Here is a 15,923-nt window from a genome sequence, read left to right as displayed (position 1 = left end):
CCAAGAAAATTCCAAAGGACTCATGATGGAAAATGCTATCCACGTCCAGAGAAAGAACTATGGAGTCTGAATACAGATTGAAGCACACTATTTTCACTTTTTTTCTTTCTTGTGGTTTTTCCCTTTTATTCTGATTCCTCTTTCACAATATAACTAATGTGGAAATATGTTTAACATGATTGCACATGTATAACCTATATCAGATTGCTTGTTGTCTTGGGGAAGGAGGAATGAAGAGAGGGAGGGAGAAAAATTTGGAACTCAAAATCTTATAAAAATGAATGTTGAAAACTATCTTATTGTAATTGGAAAAAAATAAAATACTATCAAGAAAATAACCTAATGACCACTATCCCAGTTTAGGTAGTTCACACAGAAACAAGTGATACTTACAGAAATAACTTAGAAAGTATTGCTCGGGATTATGAAATTCTGATCAAGAAACTGAAGACCTTAATAGCAAAAGTGATATTTCCATCATTGCCAGTGATTGTAAGCATACAATTCAAAAGAGGAAGGCATGTCTGGGATGCAAACAGCTGGTTATAAAGATGGCATCTAAAAATATATTCAGGTTTCAAGATCTCAGCTCAATCTATAAGAATAATGGGATGCTAGTCTAGGGAATGGAGTACACTAGAATATTATTAAAAATATGTTAGCCTGGGCTCCTGAAAAGCTGACCAAGAAGTGTTTAAGTTGGAAAAGAGAGTTAAAGAAAAAATGCTTATGTATATCTACCAAAATAGACATTGTAGAAAGTAGTAACTACAACAGAGAAGGATTAGCAGTAGAGACACACAGTAATTCACTGATGCCCAGTAGACAAACTCCAAGAGGCAAGTTAGCAATAAAATGCATGATCTCTAATGCTTAAACAAAAATGCAAAAATGATGGGTAATAAGCAAGGTGAACTGGATGTCCTAATTAAAATAGGAAAATTTAATTTCATGGGCAACACTGATACTTAGTGGGATATGACTCATGACTACAATATGGCTCTGGAAGGGTTTGAACTTGTTCAAGAGGAACAGAATGAATGGAAGGGGAGGATTAGTTGTATTGCATATTAAGATGCACTTATGTGAGGAAATACATAGAGCAGGAGAAAAACTAGGGGGAGGAAAGCACTAGGATGATGGTGAATGAAGAGGAAAAACTACAGACCACAAGTTAAAAAGCAAGAGACAAAAAAATATAGATCACAAAACTGTTATGGAGGCATAATAGAATATAATCCCTCCCCTAAGGCCCATTATATGGGACTGTCTCCTAACCAATGGAGATGAGAGCTTTCCTGCATGAGGGGCAGGGCAAGATTAATGAGAGGAGGTGAGAGAGTGCCAGTCTTCATCAATCCCCTTCAAGTCCCCTTTGGGAACTCATTGAGACTGAAGTCTTGTTGATTCTTCAAGTATCAAGTTGCCTTGGGAGCTCCTGGCTTCAGCTTCAAGAGAGAAGATGGAAAAGGACAACTTCCCAACTTTCCTGAAGAAAAAGGCTCTGGAAAAACATGAAAGGAGCAGGAAATCTCCATTATATCCCTATTTCAAGCTTGCTACTCTACAGACCTCAGAGATTACTACCCTGGGGTGAGATCTGGGACACTCTCACTTGGTTGAGCTGAGTTATCTCACTCCCAATAGGAAAGCTCCTTCACTTTTTATGGTCCAGTCTATATTCTCCTGTGTATACCTTCTCTGATTTTGATTGTTATGATTTAGATAAATGGGTTTCTTTGCCATTCAGTATGTATATTCATAATGGAAGTAGTATTAGGTGGGAAAGGGGTGAAATCTTGGATATAGAACCTGTGGTTATCCCTTACCCCCTAAAATTACAAAGTGATTATAAGTCAAATATTTGCCTCTGTGTGTATGTCTTGCTCTTTACCTCTAATTCATTGCCTTTCTGTCAAGAGATGGGAAATATATTCTACCTCCAGACCTCTGGAATTGTCATTGGTCATTGCAATTGAATAGAGTTCCTAAGTTGGGGGTGGGGGTTCTATACAATGTATTTTAGAGGTACAAATTATTCTCCTCATTCTTCTCATTTCACTCTGTATCAATTCATACCAGTCCTTCCAGTTTTTTCTGAACCCATTTCTTTCAACATTTTTTACAATTCAATAATACTACATAATGTTGCTATAGCATAATTTATTCAGCCATTCTCCAACTGACATGTACTCCTTCAAAAACTTCCAGTTTATTTGTCACAACAAAAAATGCTGCTGTCACTAATTTTGTCCATATCAGTTGGGCCTTTCTCTTTTTTCTTTTAATTCTTTTCGGGGAATGCCTACTGGTGGTATCATGGAATCAAGGAAAACAGACAGTTTAGTGCCTTGGAAGGGTGAGTTATAGCTCCAAATTGCTTTCCAGAACAGATATTCCAGTTCACAGCTCCACCAACAATGTATTAGTGTGCCTCTCCTCCCACATGTCCTACAACAACAGCCATTTTTCCTTTTTCATCATCTTCATTAATCTGATAGAACTAAAAAATTATTTTAATTTTGGATTTCTATTATTAGTAATTTGGAGCATGGTTTTATAGAGTTATTGATAGCTTGCTTTTCTTCTTTTAAGAACTACATGTTCATATCCTTGGACCACTTATCTGTTGCAGATGGTTCTTGTTCTTATATATTTCAATCAGTTTAGATCCTTATCAGAGAAACTCAGTGCAGAATACAAAAGAACACTATAAGCCTATCACAATAGTACCAGAATACTAAGGACAACAAAAAATGTTTTTAAAGATATATTAGTAAAAAAAAAAAGAAAAATCAAAGAAGGAACAGGACTGCTACTTGTGGAGGGTAATATGACAATAACAGGAGATGGAAAGAATATGGAACTATTCCTCTTTTATTTTGTTTCTATTTTCTCTTCCAAGAAAAAAATCCTTGTTCTTGAAAGTTCAGAACAAAAACTGTTAACATAAAGTGAAATCCCAAGAGACATAAAACGATAATAACAGAACATCTATATACCATAAATATATACCCTATATGAACAATGTTGCAGGGTACTGAGAGAATCACTGAATCTGAACCACGAGAAGTAAGCCTTGAAAGATTATGGAGAATAGGGCTACAGGAATGGAAAAGGGCAAACGTTCTCCCAGGTTTCAAAAGGGAAAAGAAAGGAGTCTTAAAATTATAGATAGTTGACAATGACTTTGATTCCTGACAAAAATATAAATGCATCATCGTCATCAATAACACTAATAGCAGCTAACATGTATGTAGTACCTTCAGGTTTGTGGTGCTCTGCATGTATGCTGTCTCATTTAATACTCACAATAACCCTCTTAGGTAAGTGCTATTAATATTTTCATTTTGTAGATGAGGAAACTGACAAAGGTTAGATGACTAGCCCAGGGTCATAGAGCTAGTAAGGGCCTGAAGCAGAACTTGAACTCAGGCCTTCCTCATTCCAAGTTCAATGTGAGCATAGAAAAAAAGAAACAGTAAAGATTAAAATCCAGGATTCTTTCACTAAAAACAGATTATGCCATACTAACATCATTTCCTTTTTTTGAAAGCAACAGACGGGGCGGGGGGTGGTACGCAGAGCCAAGATGGCAGCTAGAAAGCACAGACTGGCCTAAAGCTCTCCCCCAGGACTCTCCAAACACCTATAAAAATGGCTCTGAACAAATTCTAGAACTGCATAACCCACAAAATAGCAGAGGGCTCCAGCCCAGGACAGCCTGGATGGTTGCTGGGTAAGGTCAATCACACAGAGCTGGGAGTGGAATGGAGCAGAGCCCAGCCTGGGCTGCAACCAGACCAACCAGACCAGGAGCCAGACAGAACAGGCCCTAGCACACTGAATCAGTGAGCTGTGGCAGTTACCAAACTTCTCAACCCACAAACACCAAAGACAACAGAGAAGATTAGTGGGAAAAAACTGTGGGGACAGAGTGAAAGGAGTTTGAGGTTTGGGCACCACCCCAGGAGCAGTGGAGGTGGTGCATCTACAGAACTACAGCTGCAGTTGCTTCCGGCCCCAGGCTCACCTGGTGGGAGGAATTAAGGAGCAGATCTGAGTGCGAGTACAGAGCCTGCTAAGATCTGAGTCGCGATCTGAGGAGGAGCACTGGTGTGGCAGAGCTTGCTGTGTAGAAAAAGCTCTGAAAACAACAGTGCAGCCCCTCAAGCTTGGGACAAAGTACTCTCTTCTCTACAAGCAGTCACAGCCCGATGAAAAACTCAAGGGTCAAGTAGTTGGCTGGGGAAATGGCCAAGCAGTGAAAATGGACTCAGATTCAGACTCAGACTTAGGAATCTTTCTTTGGTGACAAAGAAGACCAAAACATACAGCCTAAAGAAGACAACAAGGTCAAAGAGTCTACATCAAAAACCTCTAAGAAAAACATGAACTGGTCTCAGGCCATGGAAGAGCTCGAAAAGGATTTGGAAAAGCAAGTTACAGAACTAGAGGAAAAATTGGGAAGAGAAATGAGAGTGATGCAGGAAAACCATGAAAAACAAGTCAATGACTTGCTAAAGGAGACCCAAAAAAATACTGAAGAAAATAACACCTTAAAAAATAGACTAACTCAAATGGCAAAAGAGCTCCAAAAAGCCAATGAGGAGAAGAATGCCTTGAAAGGCAGAATTAGCCAAATGGAAAAGGAGGTCCAAAAGACCACTGAAGAAAATACTACCTTAAAAATTAGACTGGAGCAAGTGGAAGCTAGTGACTTTATGAGAAATCAAGATATAAAACAGAACCAAAGGAATGAAAAAATGGAAGACAATGTGAAATATCTCATTGGAAAAACCACTGACCTGGAAAATAGATCCAGGAGAGATAACTTAAAAATTATTGGACTACCTGAAAGCCATGATCAAAAAAAGAGCCTAGATATCATCTTTCAAGAAATTATCAGGGACAACTGCCCTAATATTCTAGAGCCAGAGGGTAAAATTGAAATGGAAAGAATCCACCGATCACCTCCTGAAAAAGATCCCCCCCCCAAAAAAAAGACTCCTAGGAACATTGTTGCCAAATTCCAGAGCTCCCATATCAAGGAGAAAATACTGCAAGCAGCCAGAAAGAAACAATTTGAGTATTCTGGAAACACAGTCAGGATAACACAAGATCTAGCAGCTTCTGCATTAAGAGATCGAAGGGCTTGGAATATGATATTCTGAAGGTCAATGGAGCTAGGATTAAAACCAAGAATCACCTACCCAGCAAAACTGAGTATCATGCTCCAAGGCAAAAAATGGATTTTCAACAAAGTAGAGGACTTTCAAGCTTTCTCAGTGAAAAGACCAGAGCTGAATAGAAAATTTGACTTTCAAACACAAGAATCAAGAGAAGCATGAAAAGGTAAACAAGAAAGAGAAATCATAAAGGACTTACTAAAGTTGAACTGTTTTGTTTACAATTCTACATGGAAAGATGATGAACAAAATTATGATGAACATAATTCATGAGACCTCAGTATTAGGGTAGTTGAAGGGAATATACATATATATAGACAGAGGGCACAGGGTGAGTTGAATATGAAGGGATGATACCTAAAAAAAATCAAATTAAGGGATGAGAGAGGAATACATTGAGAGAGGGAGAAAGGGAGAGATAGAATGGAGTAAATTATCTCGCATAAAAATGGCAAGAAAAAGCAGTTCTTTGGAAGGGAAGAGGGGGCAGGTGAGGGGGAATGAGAGAATCTTGTTCTCATTGGATTCGACCTGAGGAGGGAATAACATACACACTCAATTGGGTATCTTTTTTTAGCTTTAATTTATTTAATATATTTAGTTTTCAGCATTGGTTTTCAACTGGGTATCTTACCCCACAGGAAAGAAGGAGGAAGCAGATAAAAAAGGGGGGAATGATAGAAGGGAAGGCAGATAGGGGGAGGAGGTAATCAAAAGCAAACACTTTCAAAAAGGGATGGGGTCAAGGGAGAAAATTGAACATAGGGGGATAGGATAGGAAGGAGCAAAATATAGTTAGTCTTTCACAACATGAGTATTGTGGAAGGGTTTTACATAATGATACACATGTGGCCTATGTTGAATTGCTTGCCTTCTTAGGGAGGGTGGGTGGGGAGAGAAGAAGGGAGAGAATTTGGAACTCAAAGTTTTAAAAGCAGATGTTCAAAAAAAAGTTTTTGCATGCAACTAGGAAATAAGATATACAGGCAATGGGCCATAGAAATCTATCTTGCCCTACAAGAAAGTAAGGGAAAAGGGGATGGGGGGAGTGGGGTGACAGAAGGGAGGGCTGCCTGAGGAACGGGGCAATCAGAATATATGCCGTCTTGGAGTGAGGGGGAGGGTAGAAGTGGGGAGAAAATTTGTGATTCAAACTCTTGTGAAAATCAATGCTGAAAACTAAAAATATTAAATAAATTAATTTTTAAGAAAGAACAATTCAAAGAAAAAAAAGAAAGAAAATGACAGACAAAAATAGTTTATCTAGATTTCAACAAAGCTTTTGACAAAGTCTCTCAGACTATCCTTATAAACAAAGTGGAGAGATAGGCTAGATGATAGTATAGCTAAGTCAATTCAGAATAAATTTATTTACTAGGTCCCAGTAAATAGCCATTGATGGGTCAATGTCAACTTAAAAGGAAGTCTCCAGCTGAGTTTTCTAGAGATCTGTCCCAGCCTTATATTATTTAATTTTTATTCATGACTTAAGAGGCAGCATGTATTATTGGATAGAGTATACCCTAGAGCCAAAGAGATTTGTGTTCACATATTCCCTGAGTATGTGACCCTAGGCCAGTGACCTTTCAGTGCTAACTCTCTAAAATTATTAATTATGGAGAAGGTACAGACATGCATTAATAGAGCTTTCTCATCTGAGAGTTCTCTATTCAAATGAAATCACAGGTCCAGTTTCTATCCTTATCCTCTTATTAATGACTAGGATAAATGCAATGATGGTATGTTTTTCAAATTTTTATATTATGAAAAACTAAGGAGGGAAATGTAGGAGTCAAGGTCAAAAAGGCCTCAACAGCCTACAATGTTAAGTCAAATTAAATAATATTACATTTAATAGAGTTAAATTTAAAGGCATATCCCATGGATTTTTTTAAATCCCACTTCACCAGTATAAAATGGAGTAGACATGGCTAGATCATATGATAAAGACTGGAGGGGAGGGGAAGAGAGAGGAGGTTTAGTGGAATATAAGTTCAATATAAATTGACAGTATGATATAGCAGCTAAGTAATTTAATGAGATCTTAAGCTGCAATAAGAGATATATAATGGCTACAACATATAAAGTAATAATCTCACTATATCCTGTCCTGATTATTCCACCCCTGGAGTATTATTCATTGAATGGAGTATAAAGGATGTAATTATTGAGTGTTGTGTCCTATTCTTATTGCTGCATTTGAACAAAGATATTGACAGACTGGAAAGTGTCCAGATGAGAGCTACTCCCCATGCAGACAGTTGATGAGAGGACTAGAGACCGTACCATATGAGTATATGTGAGAAAACTGGGACTGATTAGCCTGAAGAAGAGACTGGAGCTGGGTAACCGCTATTTTAAAATATTTGAAGGGAAATCATGTGGAGAAACAATTTTATTTGTTTTGCTTGGCCACAGAGACCTGAAATGGAAACACTGAAAAGAAGTTGCAGAGAGTTTGGTTTCAGCAAGATTTCAGCTAGATGTAAGAATTCTACCCAAAAAATTAGGAAGAGGCAGTCAAAAGTGAAATGAACTGCCTTTGTCGGCAGTGATTTTCCCTCACCGGAGGCCATCCTTTAAAGCCTAACTTAAAAGTCACTACCATGAAGCCTCTTCTGATTCTTTCAGTCAATATTGACACTTTCCCTTAAACCTCAAAGCATTGTATTTGGTATCTAATGTGCTTATCATGTATTATCAATTATCAATGTATGTGTCACAAACACACATGGGCAAGAGCTACATCTTATCCAAATTTTCCCACTGCCTACCACAGTGTTGGGCAAATAGTGCTCAATAAATATTTGTTGAATTAAATAACATGGCTCAATGGCCATTATACATACACATACATGCGCACGTGCACACACACACACACTCCTGTGCACCACTTTCCAAATAGCAAAGAAGGGTAGCCCAGAGTCACATCTGGACCATAGTCTGAAGGTGAAATGGATTCATAAGAGTGATATTGACCTAGTCTCATAGAAAATATCAATTTATATGTTCATTAAATTAAACCAGCTATGGCCTTAAATGTCAACAAGAATGAATGGCTCCCTTCAATATCAATTCCAGCCCTTTCCATCAATCCTACTTAATATAATTTTATCTCAGCAAATAAAAATGGTCCTCAGCCCATGGAAAGTTCAGGCAATCCCCCAATTTGAAATTAACCAATTACCATGGCTAGACTATCAATTCAGTTCAAGCTACTGCCAACAAATTAATACTGGCAAAATAGTTTCTCCTTAGGTATAGGATGACTTTCTGAACTTCTGTTATATGAGCAGAGTTGTGCAACAACAACACAGCACTGGTGATGTCATCTACTGGAATTAAAACCATACCCTTCTCAGACCCCCAAGGAGATTCCTAAAATGTTAGTGCAATGATGCACAAGTACAACAGTGATTCCAATAATAACAGCTAGCATTTATATAGTGGCACACTAGGGGCCAGGCACTGTGCTAAACACTTTAAAATATTATCTCATTTGATTCTCACAACAACCGGGGAGAGGGGAGAGATAGGTGCTATTATTATCCCCATTTTACAGTTGAGCAAACTGAGGCAAACAAAAGTTAAACAAACTTGCCCAAGGTCACATAGCTAGTATGTGTCTAAGGCTGGATTTGAACTCAGGTCTTCCTGACTCCAGGCCTACTGCTCAATCCACTGTGCCGCCTAATCGTTCCATCATAGCAATGCTATATAAGCCCTGGACATACTGAAAAACATCATTCTGTGTTTTTAGGACCAAGTGTCCATCTGAAATGCCCCACAAGCAGAGGAGCAAACACTCAGAACAGAAGTGAGTAGCAAGGGGAAAGCTAGGTTAAGAAATAGGATCTGCAGCATTATCTTCATGTGCTTTTAATGACGTATCATCAAAGCACCAACATTCGTATTGTAATCTCTTTCAGGTAAAGTCTATGGCTTCAGATATCACAAAGGAAAAGGAAAGGATGAGGGAAGGATACTTTTCCATACCAAAAAAAGGAAAGAAAAGGAAAGATGCCCTAAGCTGTCCAATTGTTTATTTCAGTGCTGTGCGAAGGAGTTTATGTATGCCTGTGTGATTCCAGTTAATGCTCCTTTTCAGCACGGGATCCGAATAGTGACTGGCAGACTGCCTATGTATGCACTGGGCCTGAGATGCCTGGAGCTGTCCAAACTTTCAGCCTTCTGAATAAAGAATTTTAAATCCAGCTCATGACCAGCACATTCAATTCAGATTTGTTCATGTATTTTCTTCCTTTCTACAACAAAAATGTCCTGCAGCTCAATCAGAACACACAAACACCGCATAGAACCTGGACAGATAATGATACAAAAGTGAAGCTTTATTCAGTTTGAGACAGAACTAACTCTAGATTATAAGCTCCTCTGGGGAGTTACCAACCATGGTATCTCAGCCCTAAAGTCATACGTAGAAGGAAAAAATAAATTCCAAGAAAGGATAAGGTTAGATCCCTAGGGCAACCCCTAAGTCCCTTGTCTTCAATGACCAGAAACTCACTCTGTATCTTTTTAGTAACTGTATGCTTTCCCTCACCTTAGGACTCAGAAAAAAGACTCAGAATCATCAGAAATACTTCCTGCAATTCCCACTGTATCCCAGCCTGGCTCAATTCAGCTCAGTACTGCTCATGAAAAGAGGACAATGGTGGGGAGACCAACCTCTTATGCTTTTGCTCTCTACAGACTAACAAACAGAGACCCATTAGCAAGGCTTGCCTTCAGAGGGCTGGCTGAGGATTCATGACTGTGGGATTTGCATCCTAGGTTCTTTGTCATTACATCCAAGCACATTGGTCTCTCCGCAGGATGCTCAGTAGAGAGATAGGAACTTCCATCTGTTTATGCTACCCAGAAGACAAAAACTATCCGACATTCCTCTTTTTCTGCTATCTTCCATTTTGAAACCAGATATTGAGCACAGCCTCCTTTTTTCATTACCTCATCCCCAACTTGTTTCTGATTTCCTGATTGCAACATCTCTTCCTAGAGATGAGCTGGGAGTGGGAAGAAGCACATCATAATCTTCCCAGTGTTCATGTGGTAACTTGGAAGCAAATACCACACAGAAAACTCAGTCTTCAGCCTTATAATAAATTCAATTCAACTGGCAATTATGGAGTGCTGTACCCCCTTCCCTGTAAGGAGCTTGAAGTCTAGTCAGAGAGACAACATAGGCATGCATGCAAACAAAACTATGATAGCTACCTGGAAAGTAGAAAGGTATCATAGTGGATGGAGGGATGGACTCGGAGTCAGGAAGATCTGAGTTTAAATTCTCCCTCATATATTCCTTAGCTATGTGATCATGACCAAGTTACTTAACCTCTCTCAGCCTCAGTTTCCTCATCTGTTAAATAAGAATAATAATAGCACCTACCTTACAAATTGGAAAACAAATTAAATAATATGAAAAGTGCTTTTCAGATCCTTAAAGTCATATATACATGCCACTTATTAAGGTTACTACATTCTATCCAGATCCATGTATATCCCATACCCCAGGTATGATTAAATAAAATGAAAAGTGCTTTTCAGATCCTTAAAGTGATATATACATGCCACTTATTAAGGTTACTACATTCTATCCAGATCCATGGATATCCCATACCCCAGGTATGGCTGTTGGATGAGTCTTTTAAGTTTCCAAACATGTTTTTGGGATGCAGGAAAGCAATCATCTGCCACATATCTGATGAAATGTGTCTGAGCAAGCATCCTGAGTTTCACAGAAATATGAATATAGCCCATGGGGAAGAAGGGAAGAAAGGACTCAGGAAGGAACCATTAGTAATTGGAATCTCAATTGTATGACCCCAATATCTTTTTAAATCCCCAATGCTCCCTAAATAGAAGAATTGACACTAGGCTCACAAAGGGAAAATGACCCAATCATGGGAAATTTAGAATTTGTTCCAAATAATAGTCTATTTCCTCTCCCTTTATGTCTATGACTACAGAGAATTGAGTACTGGGCCCACTGCTGAGAAATTTCCTTAGAAAAATCCAGGATAAATACAGGCACAGGGTGCAAAAACAGGTAGTGCAGTAGCTAGAGTGCCAGACTTAGAGTCATGAAGACCCATGTTCCTGAATTCAAATCTGGCCTCAGATACTGTGTGACCCTGGGCAAGTCTTTGCCTCAGTTTCCTTATCTGTAAAATAAGCTGGAGAGGGAAATGGCAAACCACTCCAGTATCTTTGCCAGAAAAAAAAACCCAAATGAGGTCACAAAGAGTTGGACATAACTGAATTAACAGCAAGGCTCTAGCTGCTTCTCTGCACTGAGATCAGTCTTTCAATGGGCTTCCCTCTCTTTGGAGCCTGAGCACAGATACTCCCCTTACTTTATCTCCAGTTATATTTCAAAACAGAGTTACATTCCCCAGAGATGATGGAGAATCTGTCCCCTTGGCCCTCTCCTAGGGTAAGATAATACTAATGACCATAGCATAAACACCCAGCCAAGGACTTGCCCTTGTAGATACTAGAGAATCACACTGCATTTTCTCCAAAGAGGAACTGATAGGAAAGCTATCCAATGTAATGTAAGATAATTGAGAGCAGGGACTATGTCATTTTTCAACTTAGTTTTCCTGGGCTTGGTACAGCACCTTGCACATAATAGATGCTTAAGAAATGTCTGTTGAAATTGGATCTCCATACACAAAACTGTCTCTAACACATGAAGATAGAGCAAGTGTTGAATGAGAAGAGAGTGAGATTGAAATCTAGGCTCTGCTATTTCTTAACTATGTCACCATTAGTAAATCACTTAACCACTCTGAGCTTCAGTTTCCACATCTATAAAATGGGTTTGATAACATTTGTACTTCCTACCTCCTAGCTATGTTGTAAGACTCAAATGAGTAAGTGTATATAATGTATTTTGCAGATCCCAAGATATTACAGAACTATGCAGTATTATTATCATTTTCTGCAGAGAGATCATATCATCACACATCCTCTCAAGGGAGAATTTAAATCTAGCCAGTACCCTCTGAATATCTCTAAGTCACATTAATGAAAACATAACACCGTTGATCCTTCGAGAAAGGATAGAATCTTGATACACCAAGTGATCAAAATTCAAATAAATGGACCACAAAGAACAAATATAAAATAAGTTTGGTTTGGTTTTTTTTTTTCATAAAAAGACACATACATAGCACTGCACCTGGAGTCAGGAAGACCTGAGTTCAAATCCAGCCTTAGACACATACTAACTTTGTGACCCTGGGCAAGTCACTTAACTTTTGTTTGCTCAGTTGTAAAATGAAGATAATAATAGCATTTGCTGCACAAGGTTGTGATGAGGACGAAATGAGATAATATGTGTTAAGCACTTAGCACAGTGCCTGGAACATAGTAAGCACTACATAAATGCTCGATATTATATAGACATATATCCCAAAAATGATCTGACACAAAATCAAGCTTTCCCTTCATCAAAGTTTTCTCTATCCCATTCCCCAACAGGCAAGGACACAGAGCAAATAAGAGTAATTATCCCTCTCCCAAGAACAAATCCAGGGACACAAAATCCAGCCCTAGACTGAAAGCTTTCTTGTGATACGTGTGTCTCCCTTGGCACTAATATCCAGGCCATTACTGTAGAGTCATTCATCCTAATGAAATAGAATGCTTTTTCAAGGGGACTTAATTGGTCAGAGTATTCAATGAGGAAGGTAACCAGATTAATCACTTAGTCGGGGGCTAACTAGCCATGTTACCTTCTGTTTGTTTCAGTTTGCCGTTTTCTGCTATAAAACTCTGATACATATTCCAGAATAAGGCACAGAGGAAATCTTTTTTTCATGGATGATGGAGCCCCTGTGGGATCCCAAGACAGGTAGACTGTTTGCCATAACTCCCCTGACATCCCATCTATGGGAAAGAATTGTTTCTTGGACCCCAACCTCTGCGAAACTATGCTTAAGGGCTCCATGGGCTTTGGCTAGCTTTGTAGTATGTTCTGTGAGTGCTCACATCATACCTGTATCTCCTCAACCCCACATCCTTCCCACACAAGCTTTATGCAGACCTCTTCTGACACTAGTATCAGCAAAGTGTGTGTGTGTGTGTGTGAGAGAGAGAAAGAGAGAGAGAGAGAGAGAGAGAGAGAGAGAGAGAGAGAGAGAGAGAGAGTCAATCATTTTGGTTTCTCCATTTCATCCCCCCTGGGGATAGTATATGTTCATTTTAAGATATGCTTGCTCAAAGCTTTCTCCTTCCCTCTTCTCTTTCTCAAATGCTTTAACTCACAAAATGGCTGTGTTCTGGTCAAACTTATATGGTTTTGGTCCTGAGTGACAGAAAAGAATGGCAAGAAACACATCTGTATATCAAAGATCTGTATGCTTTACTTGCACACACACACACACACACACACACACATACATATACACACATACATGCACCTACTCATATGTAAATGCACACAAAGGGATCATGTACATTTGGCTCTTATTGGGAAAACAGGCCTTGGGACAAGAGAAACTCCCCAGATAGTAGGGAATTTCAGAGTCACAGAAATACCAGTCACTCTTGGATGTGGTTTGCAGCTTTCAGCTAGAGGATGCCTCTAGAAGCAATAAGGAAAACTGTGCATTTCCTAATTTTTGATTTGAAATGAGCAAAAGAAAAGGAAAAAAAGAAAAAAATGATCACAAGAATCAGAGTTAGAAGGGGCTTAGAGGTCACTTTGTCCAATGCGACCATTTGACATGCAAAGAAACTGAGACCCAGGGAGGTGATATAACCTATTACAAAGAGTCAAGTTGTCTCCTGTTGTACCTCCCACCCCCACCCCAACATAAACACAAACACATCCTCTCTACCAGCTCTCACAATCTGATCTATGCTGGGTTTTTTTCTTTTTTCTTTCCTGCTTAAGATCCCCTGAGCATTATAGTGATAAAAGCTCTCCTGCCCAGTAAGTAAGCCACCTTTCCTGGAGACAATCCAGGAAAGACAAATGATAAGGGTTAGGGAAGGAAAGGGGTGTCAAACTCCACCTGCATAAGCATTTGTTTCCCAAAGTGTGGCTGAGGTGGACTCCCCATCTCTGAGTCCCTCCTCTTGAACACAATAGGCAGCCCTCAAATACGGAGGTTAGACTAAGCCCCCAGTGAGAGAAATCTGGTGCCATAAAGAGAGAATAGCCCAGCCCACCTTGCTGCTAGGGAATATCCTCTGCCATTAGTTCAGAGCTGCCAGTGGAGGGGAGGGTCTTGACTAAGCTATTTCAATGGACCGTATTAACAAGGTCAAACCTGAAGAGAGGGCTGAGAGAAAGCAAATTCCCCCCAAAATCTATCTCCTCTGGCTTCCTCCAGATGTCTGGGCTTTTGTTCGAGCTGAGATAGCTGCTCCTGCCCCCACCCCCACAGAAAAACGAAAGGAGAAGATTAAGAAATAAGAAGATAGGTTACAAAAGGCAGGTGGGCAATGCCTTCGAAGACCCCTAAGGTAAGGATATGAGGAGCGGATGTGAAGAAACAAATCTCCCCAACTCTTTGCTGGGAAGATGAAGAAAGAGAGCACGAATTCAGAATTGTTGTTGGTGGAAAAGGAGCCCCAAGTTGCTGGGGGTGGGGATGAGAGAGGAAAGATAAGGGCAAAAGTTCCCAAATTCGAGAGTTGACCTGGGACCTACATCTGAGTTTGCGCATCAAAAGCAGTCTTACAACAAACACAATCAGATGTCACCATTATCTTTATCTTCTGCAACACAGAGATGCGTTTTCTGGGATACCTGGGGACTGTTTCAAAGCAGAATCTTTTTGCCTGATTTATCCTGATAATTGTCCGATTCTGCATTTTAATTGCAGAGATCACACACAGACTTACAGCCAAATAGTACCACCCACAGATTCACAATCACACACAATGACAGTCACACACTAGCACCCACGAACACACAATCACAAGCTATCACCAACAGATAACACTCGCACCAGTATCACGCAGACACACAATCACGCAGCACCACACCAACACATTTACATGCTATCTGTCGTTATCACCCGCGAACATCCGCACTCACATGGACACCACAGAACTCACATCATTCCACATCTATTCCTATGAGTCTCCTGGAGATACCTCCCCTGGGTCAGACAGCCCCATAACCATACAACGCAGCTGTCCTCCTCCAGCCCGGCTGGGCCGGGCCGGAAAGTCCGCCTGCCCCTTACTCACACATAGGCATGATAGATGAAGGCCCAGCCGCGGGGTCTCTCCAGCACGTTGTAGAGGAAATTCTGCAGCTTGCGGTAGAAGGCATTGCGCTTCGGGGGTTTGCCAGTGCCGGCGCCGCCCGAGCGGGGCTTGCTGAGGATGCTGCCGCGTTTGCTGCTCTCCGAGCCGGCGATAAGCAGCGCCCCGTCCCGGGTGGAGTCGGGGGCCCCGGGATCCAGCCCAACGAAGCCCACCTTGAGTTTCTTCTCTCCGCTGGGCCCCGGATAGACTCCCCCATTGCGGGATTTCTGCACCATCCTGGCCCCCCGGGGCTATGCCCCAACTCACTGGGAGGCTGGGCGCGCAGGGCCCACAAGGCTGGGTAGGGGGAGGGAAGGGGAGCGTAGGGCTGGGGGCCCTTGGCGCTCAAGGGCACGGGGAGGGGGCGCCTCAGCGGGGGCGCATGCTGGGAAATGCTGGACAGCACCGAAGCCCTCGGCCCGGGATTAGCATGGCGAGTCTGGGGCA

At 40.6% G+C, this 15,923-nt stretch overlaps 1 protein-coding gene across 6 annotated transcripts in view; it reads right to left on the bottom strand.

Moving 5' to 3' along the window:
* The window catches only part of KCNQ2 (potassium voltage-gated channel subfamily Q member 2), a 155,521-nt gene extending 139,809 nt beyond the window's left edge, over positions 1-15,712 (bottom strand). For all 6 annotated transcript variants that reach the window (XM_036752647.1, XM_036752646.1, XM_036752648.1 and 3 more), the window contains exon 1: positions 15,417-15,712. In XM_036752647.1, coding sequence (XP_036608542.1) covers positions 15,417-15,712 — 296 coding nt within the window. The remainder of the gene's footprint in view (positions 1-15,416) is intronic.
* Positions 15,713-15,923: the final 211 nt, after the last annotated feature.

Source organism: Trichosurus vulpecula, chromosome 3 (assembly GCF_011100635.1).
Source record: "Trichosurus vulpecula isolate mTriVul1 chromosome 3, mTriVul1.pri, whole genome shotgun sequence".
Lineage (NCBI taxonomy): Eukaryota > Metazoa > Chordata > Mammalia > Diprotodontia > Phalangeridae > Trichosurus > Trichosurus vulpecula.
Note: the sequence above shows the minus strand (reverse complement) of the source record. Positions and strands in the feature narration are given on the sequence as shown.